The sequence below is a fragment of the Anopheles gambiae genome, chromosome 2, assembly GCF_943734735.2.
Source record: "Anopheles gambiae chromosome 2, idAnoGambNW_F1_1, whole genome shotgun sequence".
Classification (NCBI taxonomy): Eukaryota; Metazoa; Arthropoda; class Insecta; order Diptera; family Culicidae; genus Anopheles; species Anopheles gambiae.
The window spans coordinates 56,005,050-56,021,154 of NC_064601.1; the positions used below are offsets into that span (position 1 = coordinate 56,005,050).

The window sequence follows — 16,105 nt, forward strand, 5'->3', positions numbered from 1 at the left end:
TCGCACCACTCGTTTATTTTCGATATAAAAGCAAATTGCTTCGAACGAATGTCAGTCATTGTCGGTGCAGGGGTTTTTCGGGTCGATTGACGGACACCTCTCGAACGCGTTGTCAGTGTCGTTTGCGTGTTACCACGTGTGTTTGTTCTGCGTAGGTGCGCGTACGTTTGTACAGACTCTCACACACCCATTGGAGTGTGCTTAGGCGAGAGGATCCGGACGAAAAAGACGTGCAATATTTGCAAAATTGTTGCGCATTTAGCTAAAAACCATCCGTCAGTAACAATAAAACAAGTGAAAAACAATAATCATGAAATCCTTGCTGGTAAGTTTTGTTTTGTGATGTTTGCTTCCGGGTTGCCTTTATTCTCTGCTTTCCCGTTCTGTTTTGTACTGTGACCACGTCGTTGTGTTCAAGGGATTTGATTTTCGCGAGCCATGAAATACTGGCCCCGATTTGCGTACTCTGATCTCGTACCGCTTTCGTTTCACTTCTTTCATGACTTAATCTCCATTTTCGGTGGATTCAGCATGCAGAACGTTGTGTGGAGTCATTCCGTACCTCTCGTTTGGTGGCAGAAATGCGCTGCAACAGCACGGAAACGGTAGCACACGCAAAAAGCATTCGCAAAAACCAACGACAACAAAACGCTCCAACAAACACGGCAACCGAGAAACCAAAACATAGCATTAATAAATTAGACTGACCATAAGTGAAAAATTGACGAACCGAGCTCTGGATCCATCCTGATGCTGCAGGGCATTGCGTTCGGGTGCGGTCAGGGTGGTCATTTTATTATTTTGTTTGTGTGAAACTTGCTGCTGGCGTTGTGTGTGCTTTCACAACGCGTTTTTGCGAGCAATCGAGTGATGTGTGCTACGATATTTCCAGTATGTTATTTTCACTAGACGATGCCCGAAAGACTCAAAACATGACCTTTTTTGTATGTTTTTTGGGTTTAAATATCATGAGTGAGGAGAACAAAACAAAAATCGAAACCGGGTGTTATCACTGCAATTCGATAAACTTCTTGCGATCAGCAATCTTTAAAAAAATCATTCAAAATGAACGGACAGACGGACCCTTCTGAAAGCGATAAAAATCACTGGTACGACTAATCATATTCACTGCCATGGCGGACATGGACACTTTTTTACACACCATGAAATTTTATGACCCAAAAGGATTATTTTTTCGCGAAATAAAATTAATCGCAATTTTATATAGCACATAGCACCGGACGCAACATGAAGTGCTGGATAAAAATCGTGCTCAATCATGCTGAAACGTATTTGATGACGGCAATGTCAATTAAATAAATGGTTGTAAAACTAGATTGAAATGATCAAATCAGGCATATTTTCTACGAGAACCTACGAGAACTGTTCCGCATCTCTTTTCATTCCTTCTTTCAAGGCTATAAACAAGTATTTCCAGCACAAATAGCCAACGTGCGGCATTTGGGGAGGCTGTGGGTAGAGTTGAAATATGGGTAAAGCCTTGCACTTTATTTAATAAAACACCGCAATTTATCTACATTTCACCTGCCATACAAATGGTAAACACCACTCGCTCGGCTGTATGCATACAACCGCAAACGAGTAAATAAACAAACAAGCAAGCAACCGTGCAAGGAAATAACAAATTCGAAACCAAAGCTAGAAAAACAATCAACAAACGATAGCACGGAATCAATTTCTAATTCTGTTTGCTTCGTTCGATCCTCTCCCGACGACGCGTCGAAGAATCGTCAGCAAACGCTCACGGTGTTTGGTCATTTAGAGCGTGGTTCCAAATTTCCCCACACATCCCTCGCTACCTCTCAAGTGTGTGCCAAAAAAACCACGCACATCCGGGAAGCTCGTGTTTATCGAAAAACATCATCACAGCAACATGATACTCCTGTCTCAGTTCAGATCAAATTCGTGCGGCAAAAAGGATATTGGGATGATGCGTTTTGATGAGAAATCGTACGGCCGGCGATAGGGAGCGAACATCACATGCACACGTACACACAAGCGCACACGCCGGAAAGCAGAACGTGTTGGTAGTATTTGTCAGACGCTGGACGACAGTGTGATCCAATCCACAGAAATGGAAATCGCTTCGGAAAAGCGCACCCAGCCAATATGGTTCGGGGGGGGGGGGGGGGGGGGGGTTGGGTAATCGTTTAAATCGGATCATTTTCATATAGATGAGTAACGGGCTGTCGCCGCTGACGTCATCGTCATTTGCGGTTGTATGCATCGAGTGTGATGGGCACGGACTGCCTGCGGACACGGTGATTGATGTACCAACCTCCGGTTGATCCTTGGTCGATGAGCTTCGACGGTCGCCACATTTTCATCACACATCGGCGCCTCTGCCGAAGGGAGCGCACAGTATGCACGCCATAGTCAATGCTTTTAGTATGTAAATATTATTGCCATGATTTGTGAATAAAATGCACATACAAGTGGTTCGAGCAGCCCCGCTCGGTGCTAGTAGACAGCGCTTTGCTTGTTTGGCAGCATGTTTTTGGCCAAAGTTTATTCGCATCGCGCGCCAAATTGGCACAAAAAGCAGTATCTAAAATCCGCCGCCTAGTACGAAATGTCAGTAGTGCTGCTCTGGGTAGAAACGGATCATTATAGGAGAAGCGAAGAGAGTTTTCCGGTTCCTTGTCGCAGTTTGTCCATTACTTATCGATTCTAAAGTCATTTCTAATGGTATATAAGTAGAACGGTTACCACCACAACCATCACCGAAAACTGGATTCCTTCAACTGTCAAACACCACCCAATGCCAGCCATTATTGCGACAGTTTTTAAGCTTCGTCGTGCCTTTGAAAAACGAAAAACATTCTCTGTCGTAAGAAGGCTTCGAGATGAATAAATCATGCAATCGGAAATCCATTTGTGGTTCCACCAAAGCGTATGTTTTATATGAATCTTCACAAAACTGACGCTGTTTCCCCACCGAAATCGTAGTTCCATTTTTTTTTTGTTTAAATTGATAGAGCCTTGAATTAAAGTTGGATTCTATATTACATTTCTTTCAGCAAATGTCTAACTGCAAACAGGAAGTTTTTTTTTAAATGCACACAAATGTTTGAATTTCATTCATCAGTTTGTTGGATAGCTTGGAAGCTAATGGCTCTGCACCGAGGTACCTGACGGCTAGTTCTAACATGAATGATTCATCCCACACGAGTCGCGCTTAAAATGATGCACATAGTAATTACGTTTCAAACGTGTTTCGATAATTGAGTGCCCGAATAGATGATGAACTCATCACTGCCTGCACTTTATCGATGCGATAATCACTTTACATCATGGTGATTGCAGTGCACATCGTTAGTAATGCGCAGCAAAGTACATTTCATTACCGCAGAAACAACCCGAACAATCGAATGCGGTGATATCAACTACTACTTTCTCGCGCGCTTCCGTTTGACTCATCATCTTTTGATTGCAGCCGCAATCAGTGTAGAGCGCAAAAGAAGGCACCATCTTTTAGGGGAGGCAAATGGATGAAAAAATATGACAAACAAACGAACTGTAAGTTTACTTTCATTCTTGGTGCAATCTAGCCCGTGGCAAAGATCATGGTCCCTTTTTTTCATAGTATGAAAGGTTTTCGCCGTTGAAAAAATCTTTGTCATCGTTTGACTCTGGTGACATTTTGCATTCCTGTGTTTGTGGATGTGTCTAAAAAAATGGTCATCTAAGCACATTTTGATATCGATGCGTTACCTCGCACTCTCCGTCGCAGGGTTGAAGTGCTTTTTTCAATCATCATTAAATGTAGCTCAGCAAAACTTGATTAAATCGATCGACCCGATACAAAGGGTCGCCTAGTGTCATCTTGTTTTAGTATAACGATTGCAATACCCGTTTGGCAGTGGTGCTCATGATAGAAGGAGACAGATCCTAAGTCAACACCAGGTTTGGTAGGTGATTTCGACAGCCTGTAACATCGCTATTTCCGGTACAGACGCCCAAGTGTTAAGGTGAACCATAAAAATGTGACAACATAGCATGAAACCAAAACAGCAGAGCCACCGTAACAGTATCATACGAACACACGCCGCCCGACACCTAGCCCGATCAGTGTAGATCGAGCGCACATTGTGTAGGCAGGGTGGTAGGAAGCGAACGTGTCCAATGTTTGTCACCGACAGTGGCGGAAGGACAATTATAAGCACACGGCTCGGTGACCAATTCAACCAACCGTGACCAAAACGACGGGTGGTTGGTCAGGCCTGAGATGTCATTAAAATTTCACGCCTTCACACATTTTGACCAGGGCCGGCCCGGTTCCAGCACTTTTCTGCCAATTTCGGGGAAAAACTACAAACGGAGAATTTGCGGAAAAGCAGAAAACAGCAAGAGCGCACAATGCAATAGACCGGACGAAAGTGACATGATTGTGGTCAGTTCGTTCCACACCACTTGAATGCTGCTGAAACCGATGGAAGATTGTATAAATAAAACGGTTGAACGCGTGGCGATTATTTTAGCTGTTTCCGTTTTGAGACTCAACCGATGGTCATGGAATGTGTAAAGACAGGCTCAATTTTCATCAACCACCGGAAGCTGTGTGTTCGGGTCAAGAGGAATCAATGGCACAATTTAAGCCAAGCGGTTCATTTGGCTTGTAGCATAACAACGTTTGAGAATACAGAGCAAAGTCAAACTTTCAAGGAGTATTCACACCATCGTCTAATAGGACGCGAAACAAACCAACGCGTGTGGAAAGAAAAAAAAAACAGTCCTGTCATGTATGAAAGCCAGGTGAAGGTGTCGGGCATGTTTACTTAATTTTCATTTCACCCATACCGCTGCTTATTGCATCGGTTAAGTTTCGCCAAAAGAGTACTCCACACAGTTTAATTGTTATTGGTGCTCCCGAGTTCCCGGAGTACTCTTTACTTTAGCGAAGCACTCGGACGTGGTCCGGGAGTATTAAATTTCCCTTTCACTCTCTTTGCTCGGTTACTAGCCAGAAAGTAGCTTCTCGCACAGTATTGAAGGCTAACAGTATTCGCCTCACGGGAAGACAGTATGCCGTTTGTCTTGCTAGGGGGCCTATGGCACTTGAGCCTGTTTGTCTTCGTGGCGGTGACTCGATTTTATTCCTGCTCGTTCACACTGAAAGACACCCATTTCGCGGTGATATGGCACGGGTAATAAATTTCATTTTGGAAAACCATTTTTCCCACCATTCAAGTTTGCCCCACTACAGCTGTCGTTCTCGCTTGCGCCCGCTGATTGTTGCCATGGAGGATGAGGCAGGTTAAAGCAAAACCGCTATGGAAAAGGTGCAAGCCAATCAATTGGACCTACCGGGCGGATTAAAGCGCCCGTGCCGGAAACTCCGAAGACGAAGGCTCCACGCTGCTCCGTCTAGTTCTTGCTTGCCTCCGATCAATCCTGCCGGAAAGAAACCCATTTTTCTTATCCACCGACATTTAAATAAATATCGACGTACAACAGAGCGTGCGATTTACCGGTAGGACCAAGGGTGAGCAATGGTTGGAAAAACGATCACGAAAAAATTTGCACCGAGGGCGGATGCAAACTTCCGGTGATTTTTCTTGTCGCCATCCGTCGCTGGAAGAAGGAAGACCATTTCTTCCCCACCTCCATGGGATTTTGCATTATCTGGCCGTCTGTTTATTTTTTTCTTTATTTTTTGCACGCTACAAATAAAACCACCGCCAAAAGCGACCGTTTTCCAGAAAGCTTTTTGCGCACCGGAACGAGATTCCCATTGGCCTTTCGTTCCATTCCGTCCCCAGGGGACCCATCATTGCAATTGAAGGGATTGATGTTCCCCGAACTGTTTCCAGATTGTTCTATGAATTTTATTTTTACTCCTGTCGGTGCCTCATTCAGCGGAAGGGTCTTAGCTTCTTATCCCAAAAGTCACTCGATTGAAAGTGACAATTTTGTTACATTTACTGATTAGTCGCAGCAACAGAGGGTGTTAGCAAACAAATAATGGTTTGAGCTTTCAAATCGGACAAAGCGTTGTTGTTTTGGTTTAGGAGGAAACCCGCGTGTACTAGGAATTTTGATCGATAAACGTATTTTATGCTTCATCGTTTCTATTTGCAATACAGCATTATGGTTTATAGCGTCATTCTTTTAAGAAATAGCAGTATTTGTGTCCGGGATTGTACGTTACTTTTTTTCTTATTTATGATGGTTAAGATGAGATAAACATAACGAAGGAGTTTCTTTTTTAATTAGCTACGAGTAATATTAAGCTGACAAGAGTGTAAAAGTTGGTTAAAAATGATTCCGTTCATCAATCTGTTACATCAACACCAAAATCCAAATAAAACACACAAAACTGTCTCACATACGGACTTTATAAAACTATTTCCATGTAATGTTTATACATTAAATATATACATTATATAAATGATATATTATAAAAAGTATAAGAAATATAATATAATATAACATAATAAATTATAATATAATATAATACAATACAATATATTAAATTTAAATATAATAGAACATAGTATAATAAAATATGATATAATTAATTTAATATGTTATATCATATAACATTATATTATGTGTTATTTTTATTAAATTGTATTTTATTTTGTTATATTATACTCCATTCTATTATATTATATTATTGTATAAAATTATGTTACAATTTATTATATCATATTATTATAGTACAAAATTATGTTATTATATTACATATATGTTATTATTATATTATACTATAAAACTCATTCACAGTTTTAGAAAAATAATTTTAATATTAAACTTTACGAAGCACATTTAGCCTTTTCATCAGATTTGTTAAACAATGTGTACACAATTTTCTGGTTAAGGGGTATGTTGTACGTCTGAACAAAGAACGAATGAATTAATCTGACACGTTGACGGAACCATAACGAACGTTACGTAATATTTGGAACACCTCAATTCCCAATACAAAAAAAATCATCTATTCGCGCACCTTGCATTCACAGTGGTTGGACAGAGTTGCAATAATGCACAACGATTTTACAATGCGTTTTTGTGCTACGTAAACCTCAACCGTGCGGTCAGTGTGAAAAGAGCGGGAAGTGAAAACAAACCAAACAAGGTCCATCCGGCCCTCCGATGGTCCGATGGCGAAATGCATTTGACGCATCGTGTTACGCGTTTGTTGGGTACGCTGTGCATTAATTGGGTGTGCTTATCGATGCCACGCAGCGTCGACGACGATGCGATCGTGTCTGATGATAGGACCAGTGGCTTTACCATACCATAACACCTACGCTCTTTTCCAAGGGAATACTGCCACGGATGACAATAAGCCGTCATACGATGCGCCGATGGTAGTGGAAAGCTTTCCATGGTTTCCGTACAGCAACGATGCCGTGTTCAATTCGCTAAAATCAAAAACTAGTCGCCCATCTCTTCATCCGACAACAAACAACAACGCAAAAATGTCAATGACATTATTCACGACGGAAATTTTCAGCCTTCCACGTAATACCATTTTTGGAACGAGCTCGGAAAGGTGGCATATAAACCGATACAAACTCCGCTTCCGCTTCCTGGACCACAAACAGGGTTGGGTCTCCGATCATGCACAACCTCACTGTCCGAACCAAAACTGACAGGTGTTTTAATGTATGGGAGTGTGTATAAAATAAGTAAGCATTTTGTGCATCCTTGGTCAAAGGTTTTGAGGAAATGGGAAAAATAAAATAAAATGAATTAAAGTAGCTTTAAACTAGAGAGAGAGCGACAGAAACTACCTAACGCTCCTCTCACCGACGCTGAGTGATTTGTTGAACCATAAAAAGAAGTAGATCCGTTTATGTAGCAATAAAAAGAAAACTGTTCTAAATCATAATTGCAAATATTGATCAAAATAAGTTTGAAGAAAAGCTATAAATACATGTTTCAAATGTATCTTTATTAAGTTAAGGCCAGTATACAGCTGTAGATAATCTTCACTAAAATAGATTCTTACTACCAGCGATACGTAATGATTAATTGATGTATGTTCATATTTATTTCTCGTTCCAGATTCTCTTTGCCTGTATTGTTTGTGCATTAGCTCGACCTGAACCAGAGCCCCCGAGAGCACGCATTGTCGTGCCTGCAAAGCAACAACAATTGCCGCAGTACGAATATGGCGCACCAAAACCAGAATACGGTCCACCAGCAGAAGAATATGGTCCACCACCGCCCACGGTATATGGTCCACCGGCCCGTGAATATGGCCCGCCACCGAAACTGATCACCAAGAATGTGTACGTGCACGTTCCACCGGAGGAACCGACCGAGATTGTCAAAAGTCCCGTACTGGAAGCTCCCATTCCCAAAAAGCATTACAAAATTATCTTCATTAAGGCGCCGGCTCCACCAGCCCCGATCAAGCAGGTGATTCCACCACAGCCACAGGACGAACATAAGACCCTCGTCTACGTGCTGGTTAAGAAACCGGAGGATCCCGCACCATTGGAAATTCCAGTGCCAGAAACTACCGAGCCCAACAAACCGGAGGTGTACTTCATCAAGTACAAGGAGGGCGAAAAGGAGCCACACAAACAGTACGGCCCACCAGCTCCCGCCTATGGACCGCCGTCTGGGCCGGCCCGGTATCAACAATTCTGAGCACCTCAAAAACTAGACAATTCCCAAGTGCTCTGGAAGTCGCAGTCGAAAGAAAAAGATTTTCCAAGTTGTTATTGCTTAGTAGTAGTAATTGTTGTTGTATGTTAAGTTTTTAAAAGTTTGCATACGGTGCTGTTGTTTCATCCGATTGAAAAGACATTCCATCAGTCATTGATCCCCATGAGCAGTCGTAAGGGTGTTGCCATGTGATGTACCGAAGCATAAGGTTCCTTCTTTTTTCTTAAGCAAATGGATGGAACTCTTGGACAAGAATGTGAAGGTTTCAGTGAATGAAATAAATATCCTATCTCTCCATAACTCAATGTATATTCCGTCTTACACAGTTTGATGACACTTCCTACGCTTCCGTTGCCTTGTACAATACCACCCACCACCTGTAGATATTCGTGTTAATGTTGAACATGCACCTCAAGGAACGTTAACCAACAAGGGCCATTTTATTTGCGTTCTCCTATGTTGAATCGTGTCCATCCGTTCCCTTTGATTCCAACTAACGGTAGTAGACATGCCTCTTTCTAATTCAGCTGCACAATCAAGGCGACAGTTTGTTCACAGCTCAGAATCAGTTCTTAAATAGAAAAACAAGCACCGTAATGGAGAAGAACTTATAGGTAAATATTGATGTTCCATCTATTTGAAATATCGTCTCATGATGGTTGTCATGTGTAAAGTATCTCCACGCCTGTACAAGCTGAACGGCATACCCTTGCGCAAAGCTTGCGTATTTTAGGATTATGAGTATGAGATTTCTACAACGAAAACTGAACGCAAGAAATAAAGAATATTCCCAGTTGAAACAATGAACGATGAAACAAACAAAAAATCAAAAAGAACATCATAAGGACATGCACAAACAAGCGTTAGAGTGTATGTGCTAGGAAATTGAATTAGAAAACAATTTGTGCAGTACAAATAAAACAGAGTAGAATTTTACTGCTTCGAGATTTTGTCCACAGCTTTCGAATTCACTTATAGTGCGTTAAATGACTTTGGGACAATCTGTTCAGCTTTGTTACCTTGTGTACAGTTGATACGAAAGGAAAAAAAATAAACGACCGAAAGCAAACCCAGCTAACCGAAAAAAGCGTGTATGTAAAAGAAAACACGCGCGTTGAATAGTAAAAGTGTACGGCGTAAATTGACGATGGAAGGTTATGTTTACTTTTGTCCCTTCGATCCCTACACTCATACAATCGACAGGAACGTGTTTCGCAACTGGATGGAATATTTGATTTTAAGAAAATGCAGGTACTATATAAACATCATTCGAAGATTAAACATGATTGTATTTCTGCACTCGACCGAATTGATAAATTCAAAACTAGAAAGCAGAGCAAACTGGAAGGAGCAAAATTTAATTTGAGAAATAATTGTATTGGCATGCTTGCCGTGACAATGCTGTACTTCAATTTTAAAACGTGTATTACCATGTAGCATATATTTCAAAAATATAATTTTTAGTTAAATTTTCAAATTATAAGTTTTTTCGTAAATCTTTTAATATTGCTTACTTATCCAGTTGTTGTACAACGCTTAACCGATTAACGGAGACCCGATAATAAAAATAGACGTAACAATAGGAAGAGAAACATGATTGTCCGTTGATGGGATTGGACACCGAATGTTCCCGCAGCATGTTCATCTCTGGATCCGATCAGATAATATTTGCTTTATCGTTCAACGCCGTATTGGTGAACTCAATGATAATTGAGATTTTGTTGGTTAGATTGTTGCCTTCAACCCAACAACGTTTATTATATTTACTTATGTACATATAACCTCTTTTGTGAATTAATATGCTTACTCCAGAAGATACAAAATGTTTATTTTAAAACATTCATACATGAAGATATTTACAAATGTATATCAAAAGTATTTTTTTCTAATCAAACGTGCTCATTTATGTTGGAATATGTTGGTCGATAGTACAACTGACATAAACTCTTTTTACTCGTGTGTGATCGGTGGTCTCTCTAATATTAATTTTTTTCAAGTTGTGGCTGTACTACTAATGGGCTTGACTATCAATGACTTATTGATTACCCATAGCAGGATATTTCGTCCTGAGTAGGAAAGGGCAGGATCAATATGGAGCTTCAACCCATGACTAGCACGTTGTTAACTGTACCACGGAGCGGACCCTCTATATTAAAATAAGCTAATTGAAATATTAACCACTGCCTAAAAACCTGTGTTTATATTTTGTAAGAAATTTATTCAATCATGAATGTAAGAGAAACTTAGAAATGACTCTTGTGTGATTGTATAGAACTTACCGTCATACTGTTCAGTAGAAACGTTATCGTGGCCCCAGGCTTCGACGGTGGTGTAGAACAGTTAGCTCGTAGAATATCGCCCGGATCGTATTTGGTGTGTTCCGTCCATAGGGTTGGTGGAGAATGAGGTAGTTCTGGAATGAGGCGTCCCACGATACCAAACATAAATAAACGTCAAAACTAGTAAAAAAACCCCCTGTACTACGATGGCGCAGAAAATGAATGAAAGAACGCTGTATCCCTTAGCAACGAGAATTTATTTTGGGTGCATAACAAACGGTGGTTCACATGGAGTAGGCAGTGTCACAGCTGCGTAGAAGAAAAACACAAAAGCATTGTTTGTTTTCAGTATGTTATAGGAGAACTGGACGGTTGGTCATTCACAGTGCTATTTCCTCTACTCTATGGCGAAGATGGTGCTTTTGCAAGAAATTTACTGTCCTGAGCAGATCGTGATACCTGAAAATTTTCACATCACCCTAAAGCAGTATGCGAAAGGTTTGTTAAAATATTTTCTCTTTATACTGCCGCCCAGAAACGGAACCTAACATGTTTGTGTGTATTTGTCTGTGGCCTACACCTACAGCGGTAATACGAACGCAGCCGTTTGATTTGTTACGGTGGTCGGCAGCATATTTCCGTAGTTTGGCACTCAGTGTGCAGCCCCCGGTTAAATCACGCTACGAACCAGCAGGACACTTTAGGCAACTAACCACTGGTATTGTTCGAGTATTAATTGATCAGGTGAGCATGTGTTTCCATTTCATACATATCGATAGTTTAATGAAAATTAGCTCAATGGTCGCTTACATGTGTACAAAAAATGTAAAAATTCTAGCGCATCGTAAACTAGTTGCCTTACTTTGAAGTGATTATTTATGCATGAATTAGAAATAGATTAACTTTGTTTTTAAATCATGCATTCAATCTTGTATGCATATCTGCTATACATACCAAATTATAACACACGCTATCAGCTAAAGACACTTTGTAACACACTTTGGAAAGAACCATTGTTCTTGTCAACACACAAGACAAACGTAACTAACTTAGTGAAAACAATAACTATTCAACATACAACCCGGAACCAAATGCATGAAACTCACAAGTTCTTTTGAGTATAAATAAAACCAACTTCGAAAACAAGCATAAGCCTTACTTAGTGTATCCTTTTGATACACTTGATGGATGCCATCAGAGCGTTCATATTCCTGATTTTTTTAATCGAAAATTTTACCGGAAAATCAAATTTGTTCGTTACGAAAAGCTTCCGTAAAGTGCCATTTATTTCAATTGAACCCTATAATGAACTAGTTTTAAAATACTGTTTCGATTGCAGTGCATTACCACCATGGTTTACATAGTGTCATAGCAATACATTAAATGCATGATTAAGTTTTTATACACTCCAGGCAAGAACATGCTCCACTAGGTTTTCACACCTCGCATTTCTACCAGACAGGCAAGTGGTGGAGATCATACTTCCGTAAGAGAAGTGTGTTGATTCACAAATACTACGACTACCCCTAATTCATTACAATTCTCTGACAACGATTTACGCTGCATACTTGGCCAACGCTGGTCGAAGTATGTACAGCACTATGCAAACAAAATGCAAAATCGCACCACTTTACTTGTTTCTCCTGTTTATTTCCCATTCGCAAAGCTCAAGCTCAGGACTCGAATACTTGCAGGGTTTTATCATCTTCTACAAGGTTCTCACATTATTCGTTTTTCTTTTCTCTTTTCATGCTGCACCTTTCCGTGTGTTTGCCATTGCCCGGCTGGCGTTTCATTGAGAACTTCTTCACAGCTTGGGAAAGGTTATTACGTACACAAGAAGATCCTTCTGGAGAAGTGGGAAGGTTTATGTCTGCCGGAAGTAAGAAACGTTGTTTTATTAGTAATTTTGTAAGCTCGAAACATTTCAATGCACACACACACACATCCACCAAACCATTTATGAGTATTCGTTGTTTTTGATCTCATATGTCCATGTCCAACAACGATACAGTTTGTCGGTTGATGTGTTGAATACTGTTTAGCATTTTTCTAACATTATATTTCTATATACTCTATGAACATCTGGGATAAACTTCATGCAACCTTGGAAATCGTCCGGACTTGCCTAACACGCCGAGGAAGGAAGACTTATTAAATGTTCTGTCACTACTTCGGATGTTGAATTGGTCCCAACTCCATTGGCTGAAGATTATTGCCGTTTTCATCGGTCAACTGTGTAAAGTAAGTAGCAGTCGGTGGTTACGAATGGTGTTGATACGATAATGAAGCTCCCTTCTCATTTAATTATCTACGCTTCACCGTGAGACTATTACTATTTCACACACAATTTTCACCAATTCTGAAGTCTATATGAGTCTTCGCATCCTTCGCAAAAACTAATTCCCAGAACTTTACGAAAACCACAGAAATGATCTGTGAAATGCTAACCGAAGATCCAGATGGAGGTGCAGCGTCGATACCGTTTTGGATGTTCCGAGAGTGCTTTCTTGCGCTGGCCGATTTGGACTGCAGTTCCGTGCAAAAGTTTGTCAACGGAAGGAAAGTTCTGTAAGTTATGTTACCACTGCAGTGATTAAAGCTGTAGTATGCAATAACGTTGTTACCCAAAACCTTGCTTTCTGAAACTGTATCTCGAACTCTTTGCTCACACTGTCATTGTGGAATGTCTCGTGGAATGTATGAACACACACAGGGACGAAGATACTGGGGCATTGGAAGAGGAACAGATGCCGCCCGCACTTCCGAAAGTTTTGTCAACAATTTCATTTAAAAATGCCATTATTGACAAGTACCGTTCCACACTAGAGGTGAGAGGCTTCTTAGGTGACCTTTCCATGTATTGTGATGTCTGTTTAACTTTTTGATTGCAGCATGAAACCAAGCAGCATCATTTTGCTCTGTCCGGCAACATCAACACTGACGACAACGACCAACTTTCGGAACCTTCGGTCGCTCCCTCGAGGCTGGAATCTGATTTTAAGTTTTTCGGCGATGACACCGATGCACATGAATCTCTCCGCAGGGCACCAGACTTTAACAGTGTCATAGTTTTGCTGAAGCGACTTCGTGGCGATGGGGCCATTTCGATGGTCAGTGAGAGCACCCTGTCCAAGGCTGCTCTAGAGCGTACGCGTGAACGTTCGAAACAAATAGAAGAACTCAAGGTCTCGATCAGTGAAGAGGAATACAACAAACTGAAGGAACAGGAACGGCATGAGCTGCTGAAGGAAATGGGCCCACCATGGTTATTGTTGTATCTGTTCTCTCAAGACTGCTCTCGTTCCAAATCGTTCAATTACGTTGAGCAGTCCTCTACCTCTATCTCGGACGACTCCGTATCAGCATATTCGATGGAAAACATTTTCGAGGACACGTTGGAATTGGATCCAAGTGCCACTTTTGCACACGACCGTCGTAAATCTAGCTTCTCTCTACCGGTAACACTACGGGCAAGGATGAGCGTCAGCTCTCATTCTGCAGCTTTCATTACAAACGAAATCCTCTCGAAGGTCGTCTGCTCCATCGATCAGGCAATTATCGACGGAGAGTGTGAGCTTTCATTAGGCTCGATAGCTAATTTCTTGGAGGAAAAATCTAACTCAAACGAAGATTTTCTTGCTCCCGCTGATCATGAAAAATTACAGTCATTTCTAAAAGAAGCAGAAAGCCGTGAACTGGAAGTGAAAGACATAAATGAGCTGTACAACTTTTTTGTAAGTGAAAGCTTCAAGCGTGCCTTACAGGACAACGACAATGAACCACAACAGAAGGAAATATTTAGCATCTTTGGAGAAAGCGGAATCGAAGTGGATGCAAATCTGCTTGAGGCTAAAATTTCGGACAGTATGATACTAGGTCTAGTAGCACCACCGCCAATAGAAGAACCCTCTGAAGAAACAAAAGAAAAATCTGAAAGTGTAGAGCTGAGTGCAATTTTACCGACACCCTCCATGGATACACTGTTGCCAATTGCCTGTGAAGGGATTACACAGACTGATCCAATCGAAATAGCCTGCGTGCAGCGTAAAATACCTCTTGTTCCAACGGATGATCAGCGCATTACATATAAATGCAAAATATCTCCAATACCAGGTATCGGTACCCCTTTGGATGAGACCGTTCGTGATGCGTTTCTCACATATTTGGCACAACGTGCCGTAGATCAACAAGGTTTGATATATCCACGCAATTTTCAAGAGGCTCTATGCCCGCGCATCGAGTGATTTAACTAAAATCTGAGTGGATTTCAAACATATGGCGATCTGCTTTCAATCTTGCCAAGGCACATTTCCCCGAAAAACATTTATCATGGTTCCACAGCTATTAAGCGATGAACACCCGAGTGCTAAAGAATTCAAAATCTTTTGTGCAAAGCCTGACTGCTGAAGATATATATTATCGTCACGCACATACCATTTATGATACACAATACATACCACATTTATCACATCATTATTCACTTGAGGATGACATTTTCCATTTTTCACCCTGCAGCACTGTTCATGTGAATTACTTAACGTACATGTTGGAGCACTTGCTAAGCCATCATCAGCGTGACCAACTTGAGAGTTTGTACAGCGTTTTTGGTGGTTCTCTATCTAAAGACTAGTACTAGTACAAAACCTAACAAAACATGTATAATGAAAATGTTTTTGTTTGCAAGCTTATCAAACTATATTCCATGGTATTTGTATTTCTATTCATCAACCAAATTGTACCCAGGTCCATCGAACGCACCAATTACTATGATGCTTTTAACGGCTTGGCAAACGAAAACAGGCATACATCTCACCATATTTGTCTAGACCTTCTTCTGAATATAAATACCGGTACGAACAAATTGTCATGTGGCACTGTTTGCGGCAACATTCGGCGGTCACTCAGGAAGGACAGAAAACAAAGCATACCTGAACTGTGACGTAAAAAACCGTCCAGCTCAAACAAAAAAAAGAAAGACAGCAGTGCTGCAACCCTTAAAAAAATGGCATACACTCAAAAGTGAACAATACAACAAGAGTTTAATGATGTTGTCGGATGCAATGCATAGCATGATTTAAAATTTTGACCCATGGAGCGGAAGTTAGCTGCTGTAATGCTGTCGTTCCCGGAACCACCCATGGACCACTTGTGCAGTTTTTGACTGGCAAGGTTCAATT

The 16,105-nt window shown here is 40.9% G+C and overlaps 3 protein-coding genes across 6 annotated transcripts in view; 2 read left to right on the forward strand and 1 right to left on the reverse strand.

Moving 5' to 3' along the window:
• Positions 1 to 16,105, reverse strand: part of LOC5667792 (uncharacterized) — a 123,685-nt gene that overhangs the window by 54,863 nt on the left and 52,717 nt on the right. For all 4 annotated transcript variants that reach the window (XM_061642663.1, XM_061642661.1, XM_061642662.1 and 1 more), the window contains exon 5: positions 10,926 to 11,059. In XM_061642663.1, the coding sequence (XP_061498647.1) occupies positions 10,926 to 11,059 (134 nt within the window). The remainder of the gene's footprint in view (positions 1 to 10,925; positions 11,060 to 16,105) is intronic.
• Positions 39 to 8,946, forward strand: LOC1274720 (uncharacterized). The gene is made up of 2 exons (XM_313887.6): positions 39 to 325; positions 8,038 to 8,946. Exons 1-2 carry the CDS (start codon positions 311 to 313, stop codon positions 8,626 to 8,628), a joined length of 606 nt encoding a protein of 201 aa, XP_313887.5. The 5' UTR covers positions 39 to 310; the 3' UTR covers positions 8,629 to 8,946.
• On the forward strand, positions 11,273 to 15,903 carry LOC11175659 (uncharacterized). The gene is made up of 7 exons (XM_061642659.1): positions 11,273 to 11,423; positions 11,512 to 11,669; positions 12,739 to 12,807; positions 13,071 to 13,169; positions 13,336 to 13,496; positions 13,642 to 13,756; positions 13,820 to 15,903. The coding sequence occupies exons 1-7, from the start codon at positions 11,330 to 11,332 to the stop codon at positions 15,170 to 15,172; spliced, it is 2,049 nt and encodes a 682-aa protein (XP_061498643.1). The 5' UTR covers positions 11,273 to 11,329; the 3' UTR covers positions 15,173 to 15,903.

What these genes read in the sequence shown, in the direction of transcription:
- LOC11175659 (XM_061642659.1), top strand. Translation starts at nt 11,330, where the DNA reads ATGGCGAAGATGGTGCTTTTGCAAGAAATTTACTGTCCTGAGCAGATC. An exon ending in GTCAACGGAAGGAAAGTTCT is followed by an intron (nt 13,497 to 13,641) that starts GTAAGTTATGTT and finishes GAACACACACAG; the next exon opens with GGACGAAGATACTGGGGCAT. An exon ending in AGTACCGTTCCACACTAGAG is followed by an intron (nt 13,757 to 13,819) that starts GTGAGAGGCTTC and finishes TTTTGATTGCAG; the next exon opens with CATGAAACCAAGCAGCATCA.